Source organism: Myiozetetes cayanensis, unplaced genomic scaffold, assembly GCF_022539395.1.
Source record: "Myiozetetes cayanensis isolate MyiCay16 unplaced genomic scaffold, myiCay2020 scf6-25, whole genome shotgun sequence".
NCBI classification, from domain to species: domain Eukaryota; kingdom Metazoa; phylum Chordata; class Aves; order Passeriformes; family Tyrannidae; genus Myiozetetes; species Myiozetetes cayanensis.
Window position 1 is genome coordinate 18609610 of NW_026087853.1, and position 14556 is coordinate 18624165.

The window sequence follows — 14556 nt, forward strand, 5'->3', positions numbered from 1 at the left end:
TCCTGGAGTGCATTGGGAAGAGGGTGGCCTGCAGGTAGAAGGAGGTGATTCTGTGCAGCAGTATGGAAAGGGAACAGATCATCACTTCCTGTTTCCAATTACAGACTAAATAAAAGTATTTTTCCTCATTTTGTCCAGCTTCTGAAAATTAGGGACTAGAATAGAATTCTACTGATTTTACACAGCATTTAATCAATAATGAAAATATTTTTTTAAATTATAAATGTTATGTTTTCACCAGACTTGTACCCGGGTCAGCCTGATGTTAATACATTGTATCTCTAGAGTAGGCTGGAATTCGTTATGCTACAGCAAACTCATTTGTGCATTGTTATGCACCTGCAAACTCATTTGTGTTTGCTATTCATTGTCATCTAGAGATAGGACCTGGAGCACATAACCAACTGGATAACCTTATTTTTAGTGCAAGACCTTATTTTTAGTGCAAGCACACCAACAGTCCTTGCTGGAAGGTTCCCACACTAGGTAGAGAGCTGAAGCTCTCAGCACAATTCAGAGACAGAAAAAATCTATACAAGCAACTCGCTCATGCCTCTGGGACTGTAACATCACAACTGCGGTAAGCATATAGTACTCTGGTTTCATTAAATCCTACAGGAAATCTCACTGAAGATAACTGGAGATCTTCCCCTGAGAAAATGAACAACAACAACAAAAAAGTGAAAGCAGTAATTCAATAACAGAGGGAAAACCAGAATCAATACAAAAGGCAGCATGATCCCAGGACCTTAAACAAACAAGAGCATTTTCCTCTATTCCACTGCAAGACTAGTGGAATGCACGTTTAGGTTCATTAAGCTACCCAGTTAATGGTTATTCAGTGTAGTAGTAACAAGTAACAAGGAAAGTTATAAAGCAATAAACAGACAGACACAAATATATCAATGAGCAGGTAATAAGGTAGACAAAGACCAGAACTCTTAAACCACTGATTGATGGGCTGTTAAAATGAAGTATTCAGGAATAGGCTGGGGCACAGGGGTGTGGGAGGGAGTGGGAGAAGGGAACAGAGAAGAAAGCAAGACTTTCATGGGTATGATGGGATATTTGAGAGGCTTTGTGAGAGTATACCAACAAACATGAAATAATAGAAACTTATGGGCCCTGTAACCCACAGACCCTGCTCCAGTTGCTGTACCAAGCTTCATACCTCTCCCAGTTCTGGAGTTTTACAGAAAAAACAAACAAACAAACAAACAAACAAACCAGAAAGTTTCCACAATCAAAGTAAAAAGTAGTGTTGCTACAACACAGAAATTTGTATTATCAAACTATAGAGAGAAGAGACAAGCAAGAGAGTATGAGAAATAATCATAAAATTCTAACGCTGTCACTAACTTGCACACTTCCATTCTCCTACCTTGAGAATGTCTAGTATTACATCATGTCAGACAAGTGCTAGGCAGTATTCAAAAAGGTCCAATTCAAAAATCTCTTGAAAATTTAGATTAGATAACACTTTGAGAAAACAAACCTAAAACACAAGGATGAAATTTGAGCCTTTACTTTTCATCTGGTCACCTGTACTGTTGCATAAAAGACCACCACATTTTGGAATAGAATAGAGAGGAAGAACACTGAAAAAATACCTAAGCTTCCATTCAAAGCTTCAGAGAGGAAGAACACTGAAAAAATACCTAAGCTTCCATTCAAAGCTTCAGAGAAGAAAACACAAAACTGATTAAGAGAAGTAATGGGAATTTTATGGCTGCTGCACAAGTAAATGGAATGGTAGCAATAAATTTACCACGCTCCCAGAGTACAGCACATACTAAATTAATCGTAACTAACTCAGTCTGCAATATTATCTATTTTTTTTATTGGAAGGTGATTATTAATTCAGAAAAAAATATCTGCTTCTCCTATTATATTTTTCCTCTTGTTCCTCCAGTTCACTTAGCCCTACACACACAGCTTCAAAAGTAGAATGAGTTTGTTTAGAAGTGACCTCCAGAGGTCACCTAGCCCAACTCCTGCTTGCAGGAGGGCTGACTGGGTCAGGCTGAGGAGAGATTTGTTCACTGAAGTCCTGAACACCTCAGGGGCTGGGAGTACCACAAGGGCTCTGGGCAGCTCTGGTGGGTTGACCCTAGCCAGTCACATGGTAGTCACCAAAGCTGCTCTATTACTCCCCTCCTCAGCTGGACAGGGGAAAAAATATAAGAAAAGGGTTGTGAGTCAAGATAAGGGCAGGGAGAGATCATCACCAATTACTGTCATGGGCAAAAGAGACTTGGGAAAATTAATTTATCATTAATCAAAACAGAGTAGGGTAATGAGAAATAAAACCAAACCTTAAAGACACCTTTCCCCCCTCCCCACCCTTCCTCACTGGCTTTACTCCCAGATTCCCTGCCTCTTGCCCCTAGTGGCACAGTGGTGCAGGGAGACAGGGAATGGGGGTTACAGTCTGTTCATCAATCGTTGTGTCTGCTGCTCCTTCCTCCTCAGGGGGAGGACTCTTCACACTGCTCCAGCATGGGGTCCTTCACACAGGAGAAAGTCCTCCATGAACTTCTTCAATGTGAGTCCTTCCAATGGGCTGCAATTCTTCACAGGCTGCCCCAGCCTGGATCCCTTCCACAGGGTGCAGTTCCTTCAGGAACAGGCTGCTCCAGCATGGGTCCCCCACAGGGTCACAAGTCCTATCAGTTAACCTGCTCCAGAGTGGGGTCCTCTCTCCTCAGGGTCACAGGTCCTGCCAGAAGCTTGCTCCAGCGTGGGCTTCCCACAGGGTCACAGCCTCCTTTGGGCATCCACCTGCTCTGGCATGAGGTCCTCCATGGGCTGCAGGTGGATCTCTGCTCCACCATGAACCCCCATGGGCTGCAGGAGGACAGCCTGCCTCACCATGGTCTTCACCGCAGACTGCAGGGGAACCTCTGTTTTGGCACCTGCAGTATCTCCTCCCCCTCCTTCTCTGCTGACCTTGGTGTCTGCAGAGTTTTTCTCTCACATATTCTCACTCTTCTCTCCTGCAGCCATTGCACAGTAACTTTTTCCCTTTCCCCAGAGGTGTTGCTGCCATCTGTGATTGGTTTGGCCTTGGCCAGCAGCAGCGCTGTCCTGGGGCTGGCTGAATTAGCTCTTTTAGACATGGGGGAAGCTTCTGGCAGCTTCTCACAAAATCCATGCTTGTAAAGCCCCCCTGCCTGGTATCCAAACCTGTACCACTGATCTCTGCCTTAGTTCCACAGCTGGGCAAACCAGAGCCATCTCCTGTGCTGGGGCCAAGTCTTCATGTCACCTCAGTGCCCATCGTGCTGCCTCCCAGGCTTGGCCTGTCCCACCCGTGTGGACAGTCACTGCCACACGTGGTGGCCTCGAGCCACTCCCCCATATGTGGGGGTTCCCCTCCTCTCACACCACCTTAGTCCAGGTGCCCTGCCTCCTGCGAGATGCTCTGCTCCAAGGGGTGACATTCACAGACAGGTTCACTGAACACTGTTCCATTGACCACAACACAGGTTAAGCTTAGGCCTGATCCAAGTGCTGGGAAGCACCAAGATGATGCTCCTACACCACAAGTGCTGCTTGGCTTTCCCAAAGTCAATCTGCACTGTTCTGTACTCCAGATAGAAAAAACTGACTGGTACTTCAGTATACTCCTAATTAGAATCAGACCTATTCATTAGCTCTGTCCAAGGCACTTACAAGCTGCTGAGGCACCTCCTGGCTGAAGCAGTGCCAGCATTTCCCTGCCTGCAGACCCTGCCCTGGCAGGCAGAAAATTCCTCAGCCAGCCCTGGGGGGGGACAGAACGCTTCACAGCTCTTGTCTCTCATGGGAGAAATACAGCCATTGGTGGCTGTTCTTGCCCTACAGAGATCCCAAATGTAGCACTGTGAGGATGAGATGACTTATCAGTATTTGGGCAGTGGGATAAATGCAGTTCATAACTCAGCACAGCATTGTGTACCATCACAGTCCTTTGAGGTGGTAATATTTACTGCCCAGACATGTTTCAGTCCATTAAAGGTCACGTTGCTAGTTGCCCTTCCTTGTTTCCTTTTGTATTACCTACAGAAAGATGCAATTCTTATGAGAAACTGCTCAGGCCCTTCCCAGAACTGATGCCTTTCCGAAGATAAAGCGGAACTAACTACACTCTTTACGTTTCACATACTCCATCTGTGCCGGTCTAGACAAATACTGAATTCACGGCTGCTCCCCGTACTCCCAACCAGGGAGGTGTGTCCCATTCCCGGCAATCCCGCTATTTCCCGGCCCGGCCTGCAGGCGGCGCCGCCACGCTCCTCCCGGCGCGGTCCGGCGCGGGGGGTCCTGGGTGATGTAGTCCCCGCCCCTCCGCGGGGCCCAGCGGCCGCACGTCCGCCGGCGCAAGGCACTGTGGGTGCTGTAGGAGCGGCGCTCGAGCCAACGGCAGGCGCCGTTTCGGAAGCCGGCGCTCGCGCAGCCGGCACGCGCTGAGACACGGGAGCGCCATTGGCTGGCGGGAGGGCGTGGCCGGCGAAGGACGGGCCCGCTGGGCCAATGGGAGAGGGCCATGTAGACCCAGGCGCTCCCCGTGCTCGGCGGCGGGCGCGGCAGGCGATTGGCGGGGGCGGCGCGGGGGGCGGGGCCAGGCGCGGGCCGGGGGCGCTGGGGCGGCCCCGCAGAGGCGGCGGGCGGGATGGGGCGGCGGGCGCTGCGCCGGGTGCTGGTCCTGGCGCTGGGGCTGAGCCTGAGCCTGGGCTGGCGCTGCTCTGCGGTCCGTGCGCCGCAGCGCTGCCCGCGGCCGGTGAGTACGGGGGCACCGCGCCCCGCCGGGCCCCAGCGCGGCGGCGGCCTCGCCCCCCGGCGTGTGCGGCGCGGGAGGGGGTGGCGGGCGCTGCCACCGTGTCCGTGGGGGGTCGTGGCGCCCGCAGCGCTGCGCGGGGCCGGCAGCGACAGGGAAGGGACCCGGAGCTCTCGGCGGGGCTCTTGGGAGCGTGGGGGCAGCGCCGACTCCTCGGGGGGGCCGGGGGAGCAGGAGCGGGGCTCCCGTGCGGGGGCGGCGGGGCCGCAGCTCCCCCCGAGCCGGCGCTTCACCCCCCGGGGCGCTCCTTGGGCCTGGCGCGGGTGGCCGCCTTGCTCAGTGCGGTGTCCGCCTTTGAGCAGCTCGTTGGGAGCCCACTTTGAGATGCCAGCGCTGCTCGAAACCCGAGTGAGGCGTTTTGTCCTCCCCAGCACGCATTTTCTCGCCGAGACGCTGATAATGCTGATTTCAGCATTGTCACGGCAGTTTTCTCACGCAGATATATATAGAGAGAGCGTTTCCGCGTCCTGCGTTGTGTGTGTCCCCCATCATACTTTTTTCGTGCTTATTTTGTTGTTATGCAGCTTAGGTTTCGTGTGCTTCTCATGTGTTGTCATCTACTTCCTTTCGTAGGGTTTCTACCTCCCACAGCCTTATTTCCACCATGGGCTGGTGGAAAGTGCAATGCATTTATTTATATAGTGCTTCTGAAGCCAGTACTTTAGCAGACAACCTTATCCAGTGCTACTGGGGATGTGCTTTTACACTATTTCAGGAAAGTAAGTTCAGTGGTTTGGGCTCATTTTCCTGTGTGCTGTAGGAAGTTGAAATTTGAAGTGCTATTACCAGAGTTCAGATTATAGGAGCTTTGTACGTCACTCTGTAAGCCAGCGGGGCACTTCCCAAGTTACAGAAAAGAAACACAGGAGTTCTATGAAGCCAGGGACGTGCAGCCACTCTGAATTGTGTGCTCTCATTTATAATGTATATAAAAGAAAAAAAGCTAAGGCAAGATGAGACTGTGAATGTCAGATGAACCATCTGTTGAGTACATGAAAATTAGGTGACAAAATTAAGGGCTGGTCAAGTGTGCATCAGTGGCTGTATTAGCATGCAGCTCTGCTGTTTTACTATTTGTCCACTATCACAAAGATGTGTTTGTGAGTATGAAGTTCTGGTAGTTGAATTCAACCTTTATGATCCATATGTTTAGAGTCAATTGAACTAATACAATTAGTAAGCCAAAGAAAGCACACGCTACAGTACATTAATGAAGACTTAGGAATTGTTGACAAACTTAAAAAGCTACTGTGAGGTAAAACTGTTCATTAATATCCAGAATTAATTAGGAGGGAGTGTTCAGAGTCCATCTTCTATCAGCAGACTATAAGAGGAATATCTTTCTTACTCCCATTTTTGGTGAGAATCATTCTGAAAGAAAATTGTCATTACTTCATGTTTTGATTTCCAACAGTAGCAGTACCACTTTCTGGTATATGCTTTAAAACTGTGTGTTAAATGCTTCCTTGAATACCTGTTTGTTCTTAATGTCTGGTCTGGAAAGAGTCATCTGGGATATGAGGGGAGAGGTTTTAAGAAGGATGAGTAAAAAGGGTTCAGGTATTACATTTCCTGACTTTAGGTGCAGATTCTAATAGTGATTTTTTTTTTTTAAATTTTTTTTAGTAGGAAGTATTTTAACTACAGCTTTAAATCTTAACTCTGTAGTCATAAATTTTGTTTAAATCGATTTATTGAAAACTGCAGGTGAATGCAAGAAAACTCTGGCCTAAAGAAATGGGCACTACTCTTTTAAACATATGATAGTAATACAAATTATGAAGGAATTTAAAACTGAGACTGGGAAAAGAATATTAAGAAGTCCATGGGGAATGGGCAAAAGCAGCTAAAAAATGCTAAGCATTTGTGTGTTTTCTAGATAAAGCTGACAATGGCTTCCTTGGTCATTCATTAAGAACATTGACAAATTTGCTTTTTTTTTTTTTTTCTGATTGCCAGTGTTTTTAGATTCTTGGGCTTGTTTCCTCTTGTTCACAGACTAAGAGAGAGACATATTCTCATTCTGCCTGAAGAGAGGAAGTGATTCTTCCTCTGACTCCTCTACACCTTCCATGGCTAACTTCAGCCACAGGCAGGCGTTTTCATACTGTCCTGTTAACTGGTAGGAGTTACGTGAGCAGTCATATACCTGTAGGGAACTTCTGTACCTCTTCTTTCGTAAGACAGAGCTCAATGGCTTTCCCTGACCTGTCTGATTTTGCTAACTGAAAAACATTCCCTATACTTGTTGCATTGTTGCCTGACAGGGAATCTCAGTTCTTACAGAGGAACTGCTGGAGAGTAAGTTCTGTAACTAGTCAGCCAGCAATTGCAAGGAGACTGGAAAAAAAGATTTTTATTCAGGGTGAGGGTTGACCTATATCTCAATCTTCTAGTTGGACTAAAATGAATACGCTGCACAGATTGTAGCTGGGAACAATTTACTTGCTGCCAAGGATACTTTAGAACTATTCTTGCTGAATAGATGCTACTTACGGATTTTTCTTGAGTCACTGCGTGTTTTAGAGGTTCATATAATGGAAGTGGCATCTGTGCTATCGAGTCTGTTTCTGTGCTGAATATAACAGTTGAAAAATTGATGAGAAGCAGTCTGAGGTAATTTTTTTTTTTAAGATTTCCTTTTTTCCTGCAAGAATTGGATAAACAGAGTTTGCATTCCCTTTCAAAGTCTATCTAGTCACTGGCACAAAAACATTGAAAGAAATTATTAAAATACCACAGAAAATCTCTGTGCTGTAAAAAACTTTTTGCCAAACTATGTCTATTCATGCACTCCTCTCTATAGAAAGACTTTTGAGCATGCTTCTTACATGTATTTTTAATAAGTTAGACATTGATGTACTATTATCGTATTATGCACATCATAAAATGTGCAAAAACACAGATGAGAAAAGAATGAAATAAAGGTGGAATGAACACTGCATTAAGAAAAGGTAACAGTGCAAAAAGTATTTTCTTCCTGCAGCCCCAGTGTGTTGGCTATCACACCCCCTGAGGGGTACACACTCCAGGTAGGAGATCACTACTCTAGGCAGACCCTTACTAGTTGCTTTGTTGTGATAGTGTTTGAGGCTTGAAGAGCTTGGCAAAAACTAGAAGGAAACTGACTGCAGTGATCAGTTAGGGCATTCATCAGAGCTCTGGGGTATTGCCAGCTGCTTGCACTCACTGAATTTTAGGCTGTTTCCTGAAGGTGAGTGACCACTGTAACATTGAAAGTAGTAGTATTTCTTGTCTGGTAGTGGCAGTCTCTTAGCTTTATCTGATGGCACTTGATTTGTTCTTCTAACACAGCAAAAGTTTGAAAATGTTGAACTCACTTGAACTAAGGACGTTCTTGCTGAATCACACTGCATAATTCTTCTTGCTTCTACCCTTCTCTTGTTAGTTCTTTCTTGAAAATGGTAATTCTCACAAAATTCTCACAAAATGGTAGGATCTTTGAGCAGCATATGGTAGAATATTTTTCTCTCACATAGGCTGCCAAAGTACTTTTGCTATATTTACGTAGACTGGTTGAATGCTATTTTTTCTAATTGAGGAAAAATGAATACATTTTAAAGCAGATTTTAATTATATGTGAAGTGGTGTATAGTTGAAACAAGATTTTTAACTCTAGAGCATGAGAGCACCCAGCAGTAGCTACACAGCTCAGCACTGTTTGTAAGTGAAGCTTTCTGTACAATGTTGTCAGCTGCCACTTCAACCACAAGTATTTTTGCCTACCTTTTCCTTTTAATATGTCATTGCATATCCCTAATATGTTTAACAAATGCTAATATTAATTTCCACTTGGCCTTTTCAGAAGAGGTTTATAGAATTAGGCAGCTGTGGTACCAGATCCAAATTTAAAAAAAAAGTCAGTTACTTTTTTGTAATTGAAGTGTGGAAAAACAAACTAAAGTATCAGCTTTAATCTCTGAAGCAGGTGCACAAACGTAACATCTGTGACTTTGTTCACTAGCTGAACCTTGACTAATAAACTGTTCTTAGTTCCAACAGTGACCTTCCGTAGACCTTTTATTATTAACAGTTTCAGAATAGTTTTTTTTAACAGTTTCGTAGAGGTAAACACACTTCTGTGAGTAGCTGGTGCATATTAGTCAGCAGTTCTGTGAAACAACAAGGCTGCAAGTGTTCCCTCCTCTAGTCACATTATCTGTCACCACTGCAACCTCATCTGCCTTCCGTAGAAGGAAGTCTCAGAGCTAAGAAAAGTTAGATTAATATTTCTTGTTTTGCGTTTGCACTGCTATGAAATCACTGTTAGAAAACAGTTGTTCAAGTACAACCTCTTAATAAGGAAGCTGGTTCCTTCAGAGGGATTTTAAATGATGCAATACAAAGGAAATAGATTTATTTGCTTTCAAGGAAGAAGACCAAACACTTAATGAGCTCTGCCTTGTTCAGGTGTCTCTTGCCTTGCATATGAAGTTACAATAAAAATGTTGTTTAATATGTGTACATAGAAAGTATAACCTATTTATATTTGACACCGTGTGTTTTTTTGTTGTAAAGTCAGCCTTCCACAAATTGAAATTGGTTAGTCAAGCCTTTACCAAAGCACTAGAAAGCCCTAGTGCTACCAGGCATATATGCTGGTTTTGAGCAGACAAAAACAATCCCCCTGGCTGGTGTAGTGGTTAAAAAAAAAAACCAAGCATGATGTCTCTTACTGCAATAACAGTTACTCCATAAGTTCTTTACATATGTTAAAAGGAGTATACAAGCTACTGGGTGAGTTACCTTGTCTTAGTTTCCCCCTTATCCAGAAGCATGTCTGAATGTCTCGACAAGCTCTGGAGTTTGAAGGTGGCATTTGGTCTTAGGTCAAAATTATTTAGGATGATAGAAAGTAGTTTGTAGGAAATATGGTAAATTCAAATTTGTTTTATAGTTTTGAAATAGAAATGCCAACAAATATCCTAAATGTATATGCACTTTTACTGTATTTAAATACCAGTTTTTATATGGTGATCTGAAATGCTGAAGTTCAGTGGTAGAAACTCTTATGACTTACCAGAATCACCCTTATCTGTTAAATTCCTCAAAATGATAAAGCAGTGTGGTCTCTGCCAAAAATGCAGCTAGCCTTGTTTTTATCTTATGCCTCATGATGTTTTTTTCCAAATTGACGTTTGTTCTCATACTGTCTTGGTTTCTCTTTGCTGTCTCCACAAGTTCTTCTGAAGTGCTTTACACACTTTGGTTTTTTGACATGTAGAGTACAGCTGCTTATCCATATCAAGTGTTCTAGATCCTTTTTAATTACATGTCTGTTGCCAGACATGTAACTATTTGAGCTTTACATCCTCTTCACCATCCTAACAGGCTGTCATTTGTTTCAGTTGCACTCTCAAACTTCTTGTCACCGTAGTTTCGCAGCTTCGCTTTTAAGCCTTAGAATTTTTTTGTTTTTATTATGCTGTTACAGCTTACAGTTGATTCTCCCTCATCTTTTTACTTGTTCCAATCAAAGGTTATACTTCAAATAACAATACAGAAGCTAGGCTCCAGAAAGTGATTTCCAAGATTAATCTTTTCACTGCAAATGCCCACAGTTGCTCTGTTATACTGGAAGACTTCAAAACATATACCAGTCAAGTGTCATGTTTGTAATTTGTTGCTTCAGAGATGATTTCTCTCTGGTAAGACACTTGACTTGCATGAGAACAAAAAGTATGCAAGTTTTGTTTGTCAGATGCTTCCAGGAAGTCAGCAGATTTCTATAAACTTTGGAGAGTTTTGTTGGCATTCAGTATTTGTGCAGATACCTTTCATAGCCAACCGAAACACATCCAATGCTGTGACTCGTATACAGGGCACTGACTTCTTTTCTAGTCTTAGTGCATGTCTCCAGCTTGTCAATGGCCTACCACTGCTACAGGGCACTGGACACCCCAGAACCACAGAAGGGGGGATTTCTAAGTGTAGGAGGAGTTAGCAGCGGCTTTGCTTAGTGAACTGTTTATATTTTAAGCTGTTATTTTGGTTTAAGTGAGTTGTGTACCAGAGAGAGGGAGGTCTATAGCATCTTCATTGAAATGTAGTGGGCTTTTGTTTACCTAAATGAGGTGGTGTCAGATACTGATGACTGGGAACAGTCATATTTCAGTGGTGTTACTTTTGGAGGCTTTCTGTCAAAATGATAGCACAGTTGTTTGAAGCACAGTGCATAGCCCATTTAAGTTACAGGAACAAAAAAAATGTTGCAGAAATAATTCTGTAAAGCAATGGTAAATCTGTCATAAATAAGCTTTTCTGATTATCTTTTCTTTTTCACCTGTCTTAAACTAATTTCTCACTGTTCTGAAGAGACACTTCGCTATAAAGGTTTTAATATGCTGGTCAAGAAAAATGAATTTGCATTCTACAAAGGACAATGTTAATTATGAGTGTGAGGATCTTAGTGTAACTTTCTGGTCTCTACTGGCCTTTTTCAATTGATGCACCTTTTAAAGTAGTTTAGTTGGACTGGAACAATTCAGACTGTGATTTGAGTTTAAAAAAAAAACCCACACTTTTTTCTCTATTGGAAACACAGTTGTGTTGACATAATTTAAGGAAGAGGATCTTCTGTGAAATATTTGATTCGTCCTGAGAACACTAATAAGGTCTTCCTGAAGTGCATTGGTCAACTTAGTACTCTAGAATATTTCAGAACCATGGTCCAATATTATAACTAAACTTATTTTTATTTTGGGTGTAATTACTCATGGAAAAGCATTTTACTGACTTACAACATCTCTTCTAGATGAAGAAGGAAATCAAGATGAATCACTGGATTCAAAGGTGAGGAGATACTCATTTCTAGTCATTCTGTTTCTCTTCTGGAGTGAGAGCAAAGGTCTGAAATTCAGAACGGTGATTTGATTTCTGTTTTGAAATGTTCTGTAGCTCTTGCTTTCTCAATTTCTGTACATCAAAAGGATTAACATGTTGCAAATTGGAAAAAATTAACTTTTTTTTTAAGAATTGAAAGGGGTAGATCTAATGAGAGGTAGAGGTAGCTCAAGAGTTTTGATGCTACTGTTGAAGCTTAATATGTTAATTAATCATATCTTTAAACAGTAATGGTTTTTTAGCCCACTGCTGCTCCTCAGTTTCTAATCTTCTAAATTATGTGGCTGCTTTCCTTCAGACTTTATCTGCAGAGGACCAGGTAAAGGACCATTCCACAGGAACTCGAGTAGTAGCAGGTCAGATCTTCCTTGAGTCGGGGAAATCGGACTCTCAGTCAGAGGATGAAGAGAACTTTCACAGTCAAGAAGAGGAAAAAGAGAATTCACTGGAAGAGTTGAACTCTCTAGAAATGTCAAATCTATTAAATAAGGATTTGGAAGAAGCAGAAATGCAGAGTCCAGGTAACTGCTCACAAACTTTTGAACAAGGGACAAGAAAGATGCATCTGAACAACTTCAGCATGTGGATGAACAAAATAGTAATATGAAATATCTTGTGTTTTAACCTTTCTATAATGGAATGTTAAATGCTACCTTTTCCATTAGAAAGTAACATCAAAAAGTTCTGAGGTTGAAATCTGAGTGGTTATTTTGAAGTGCATTTGAAAGAGTTTTCCATTATTGTTATTGTTTCCATCTTGCTGGAAAGCTTTAACTGTTAAATGGAAAAGGCCCTGATTGCCTCAGTAGGACTCAAGTACAATCCTGTATGCCATAGAAAGAGAAATTGCATCAGTGTTTTTCAACCCCCTGGCCGTTTGCCCAACGAGTCAGTTGACAGAAAGGGAACAAATAATGATGTAAAGACAAGTTTCCTAGAACAGCAATGAGTGCCTTAGAGCAACATCTAAATTCCATGTAAACTTCAGTAAGTTTTTAAATATAGGTAAAACCTTATGTCCTTGTACCTGAATTCCCAGGAAATGCTAGTGTTGCTTTTTTACTACGTAATTTTGTAGGTACTAGCAGATAACTAGGTGGCATGGTTGAGTACCTTAGCCTATGCAGCAGACTTTTTATTTGTCCTTAAAAAGTAAATCTTCAATATTACTGAAAAAAATATGTGGTATTAAGGGTATTTGTCTTCTCAGCTCATTCAAATGTTGAAAGCAAGCAAGAGTTGTGAAATGAGCTCTGTAATGTAACTCTTGAGTGTTTTCTAATATGCCTTCCTTATTAGTGCAGAACTGGTATACAGTTCGTGAAAAGTCAGTAATAGGTAATTATTGCTGTTGATAGGTGCTGTGTTGTACAGGGAAAAGGTATATAATGCACTAAATATCTTTCTACCACAAAAGAGTGAACTAAGCACCATATTTAGCCAGTGAAGTCTATTTCAAAAGTAAACATTAAGGTAGTTTTGATCTCATGTCAGAAAAATGTTACCAGATGACTTGCTCCCTGTCAACTAAGGTTTTTAACTACACCTATCAAAGTACTGCAAGTGACTTTCGAAAACCATAAGTTGAAGTCTTGCACAGTTTTTGGAACATCTAATGAAATAAATAAGCAATGTGAATGGAAGGATTACTGGTTTTATATAAAAAGCAATTCTGAAAGAAAAATATTTGTGTTCTGTCAGGAGAATAAACTGTCCTTTAACAGTCTTCTGGCAAACTCTTTAAATGAGCATATCTCAGGTACAGATGTTACATCTCCCAGGTGAGCTACTGGTGACAGGACTGCCTTAAGGGACATTAAAACTCTTCTAAATACAGTTTAGCTACTGTGTATGGTCATGAGATTGCATGGGAAAAAATTATATTCTGCAAGTTTCCACGTGTATTTTGCAGGATATTGAGCATTTTTAAAAAATTCTTAACTTAGAATTAGTGCTGCTAAAGCTTTTAACCTTCTAAGAAAGAAGTTGTCCTGCTGTCTTCTGATGAGTGAGGGGGTTTTATATGCAAAGAAAATGATCTTTTATTAGTCCTTGTTATTTTGTGTTGTAGTGTTTTGTAACACCAAAGTTCCATACTACCAGTGTGGAACTAACTGTTCCATAATAACTAACTGTTAGTATGAAACTTCAGTGTTACAAGAAAAAAAGCTAACAGTTTTTTGCTAAAAACTACCCACAAGTTTATACAGAGCTGGCAATTACTGTTACATTTATTTTCCTATTTAGAAGAATCTTACAGTAATTAACCAATAGTTATAAGTAATCTATGAGTAATTCCTGCAGCATAAAGTATGAAATGAGATGTAAGGACAAATTCGTACTTTATTCAGACATAGTGAAAGAGTTAGATTGCTACTTGCACACTCAGTTTCACAAAAGCTAATTTATCCTCTGAGTAAATTGCTTGGTTCACTTTGTATTTATCATTCTCTAAGTACGTAGTAAAATAACTGGTGTGCAGTTTAACCTGTGATTGCATTGCTGTGTTATTGTAGGGATAACTATTTGTTACTATCTGGGAGCAAAAACAGGAGAATTGAGGCAGAGTAATTTCATAACCTTAGCGTGCAGCTAACTCATGCAGAGCACTGTGTAAAATTGTTTTCAGTACAGGAGACAAGGTACTAAACAATGCAAGTAAAACTTTGAGTTGTCAAGTAGTGTTTATATCCTGTAGTTTGTTCAAATGACAGTGATAAGAGGTCCCAGCAGTTGTAGTTATATGTACGCTTGGCATGAGTTTGTACATTACTCTGTAGTTAACAGATGTGTGAAATTATTCCAGATTAATTGCATGTGAATGCATTATTTTTTAATCAGTTACTGAAAATAACACTTCTCCTTGTGATGTA

At 42.0% G+C, this 14556-nt stretch overlaps 1 protein-coding gene across 1 annotated transcript in view; it reads left to right on the plus strand.

Moving 5' to 3' along the window:
• The first annotated feature begins 4654 nt into the window (after positions 1–4654).
• SEL1L (SEL1L adaptor subunit of ERAD E3 ubiquitin ligase) overlaps positions 4655–14556 on the plus strand; it is a 35121-nt gene continuing 25219 nt past the window's right edge. Inside the window, 4 exon segments of the mRNA XM_050336017.1 lie at positions 4655–4714; positions 4717–4762; positions 11595–11632; positions 11982–12204. Of these exon segments, the coding sequence (XP_050191974.1) occupies positions 4655–4714; positions 4717–4762; positions 11595–11632; positions 11982–12204 (367 nt within the window).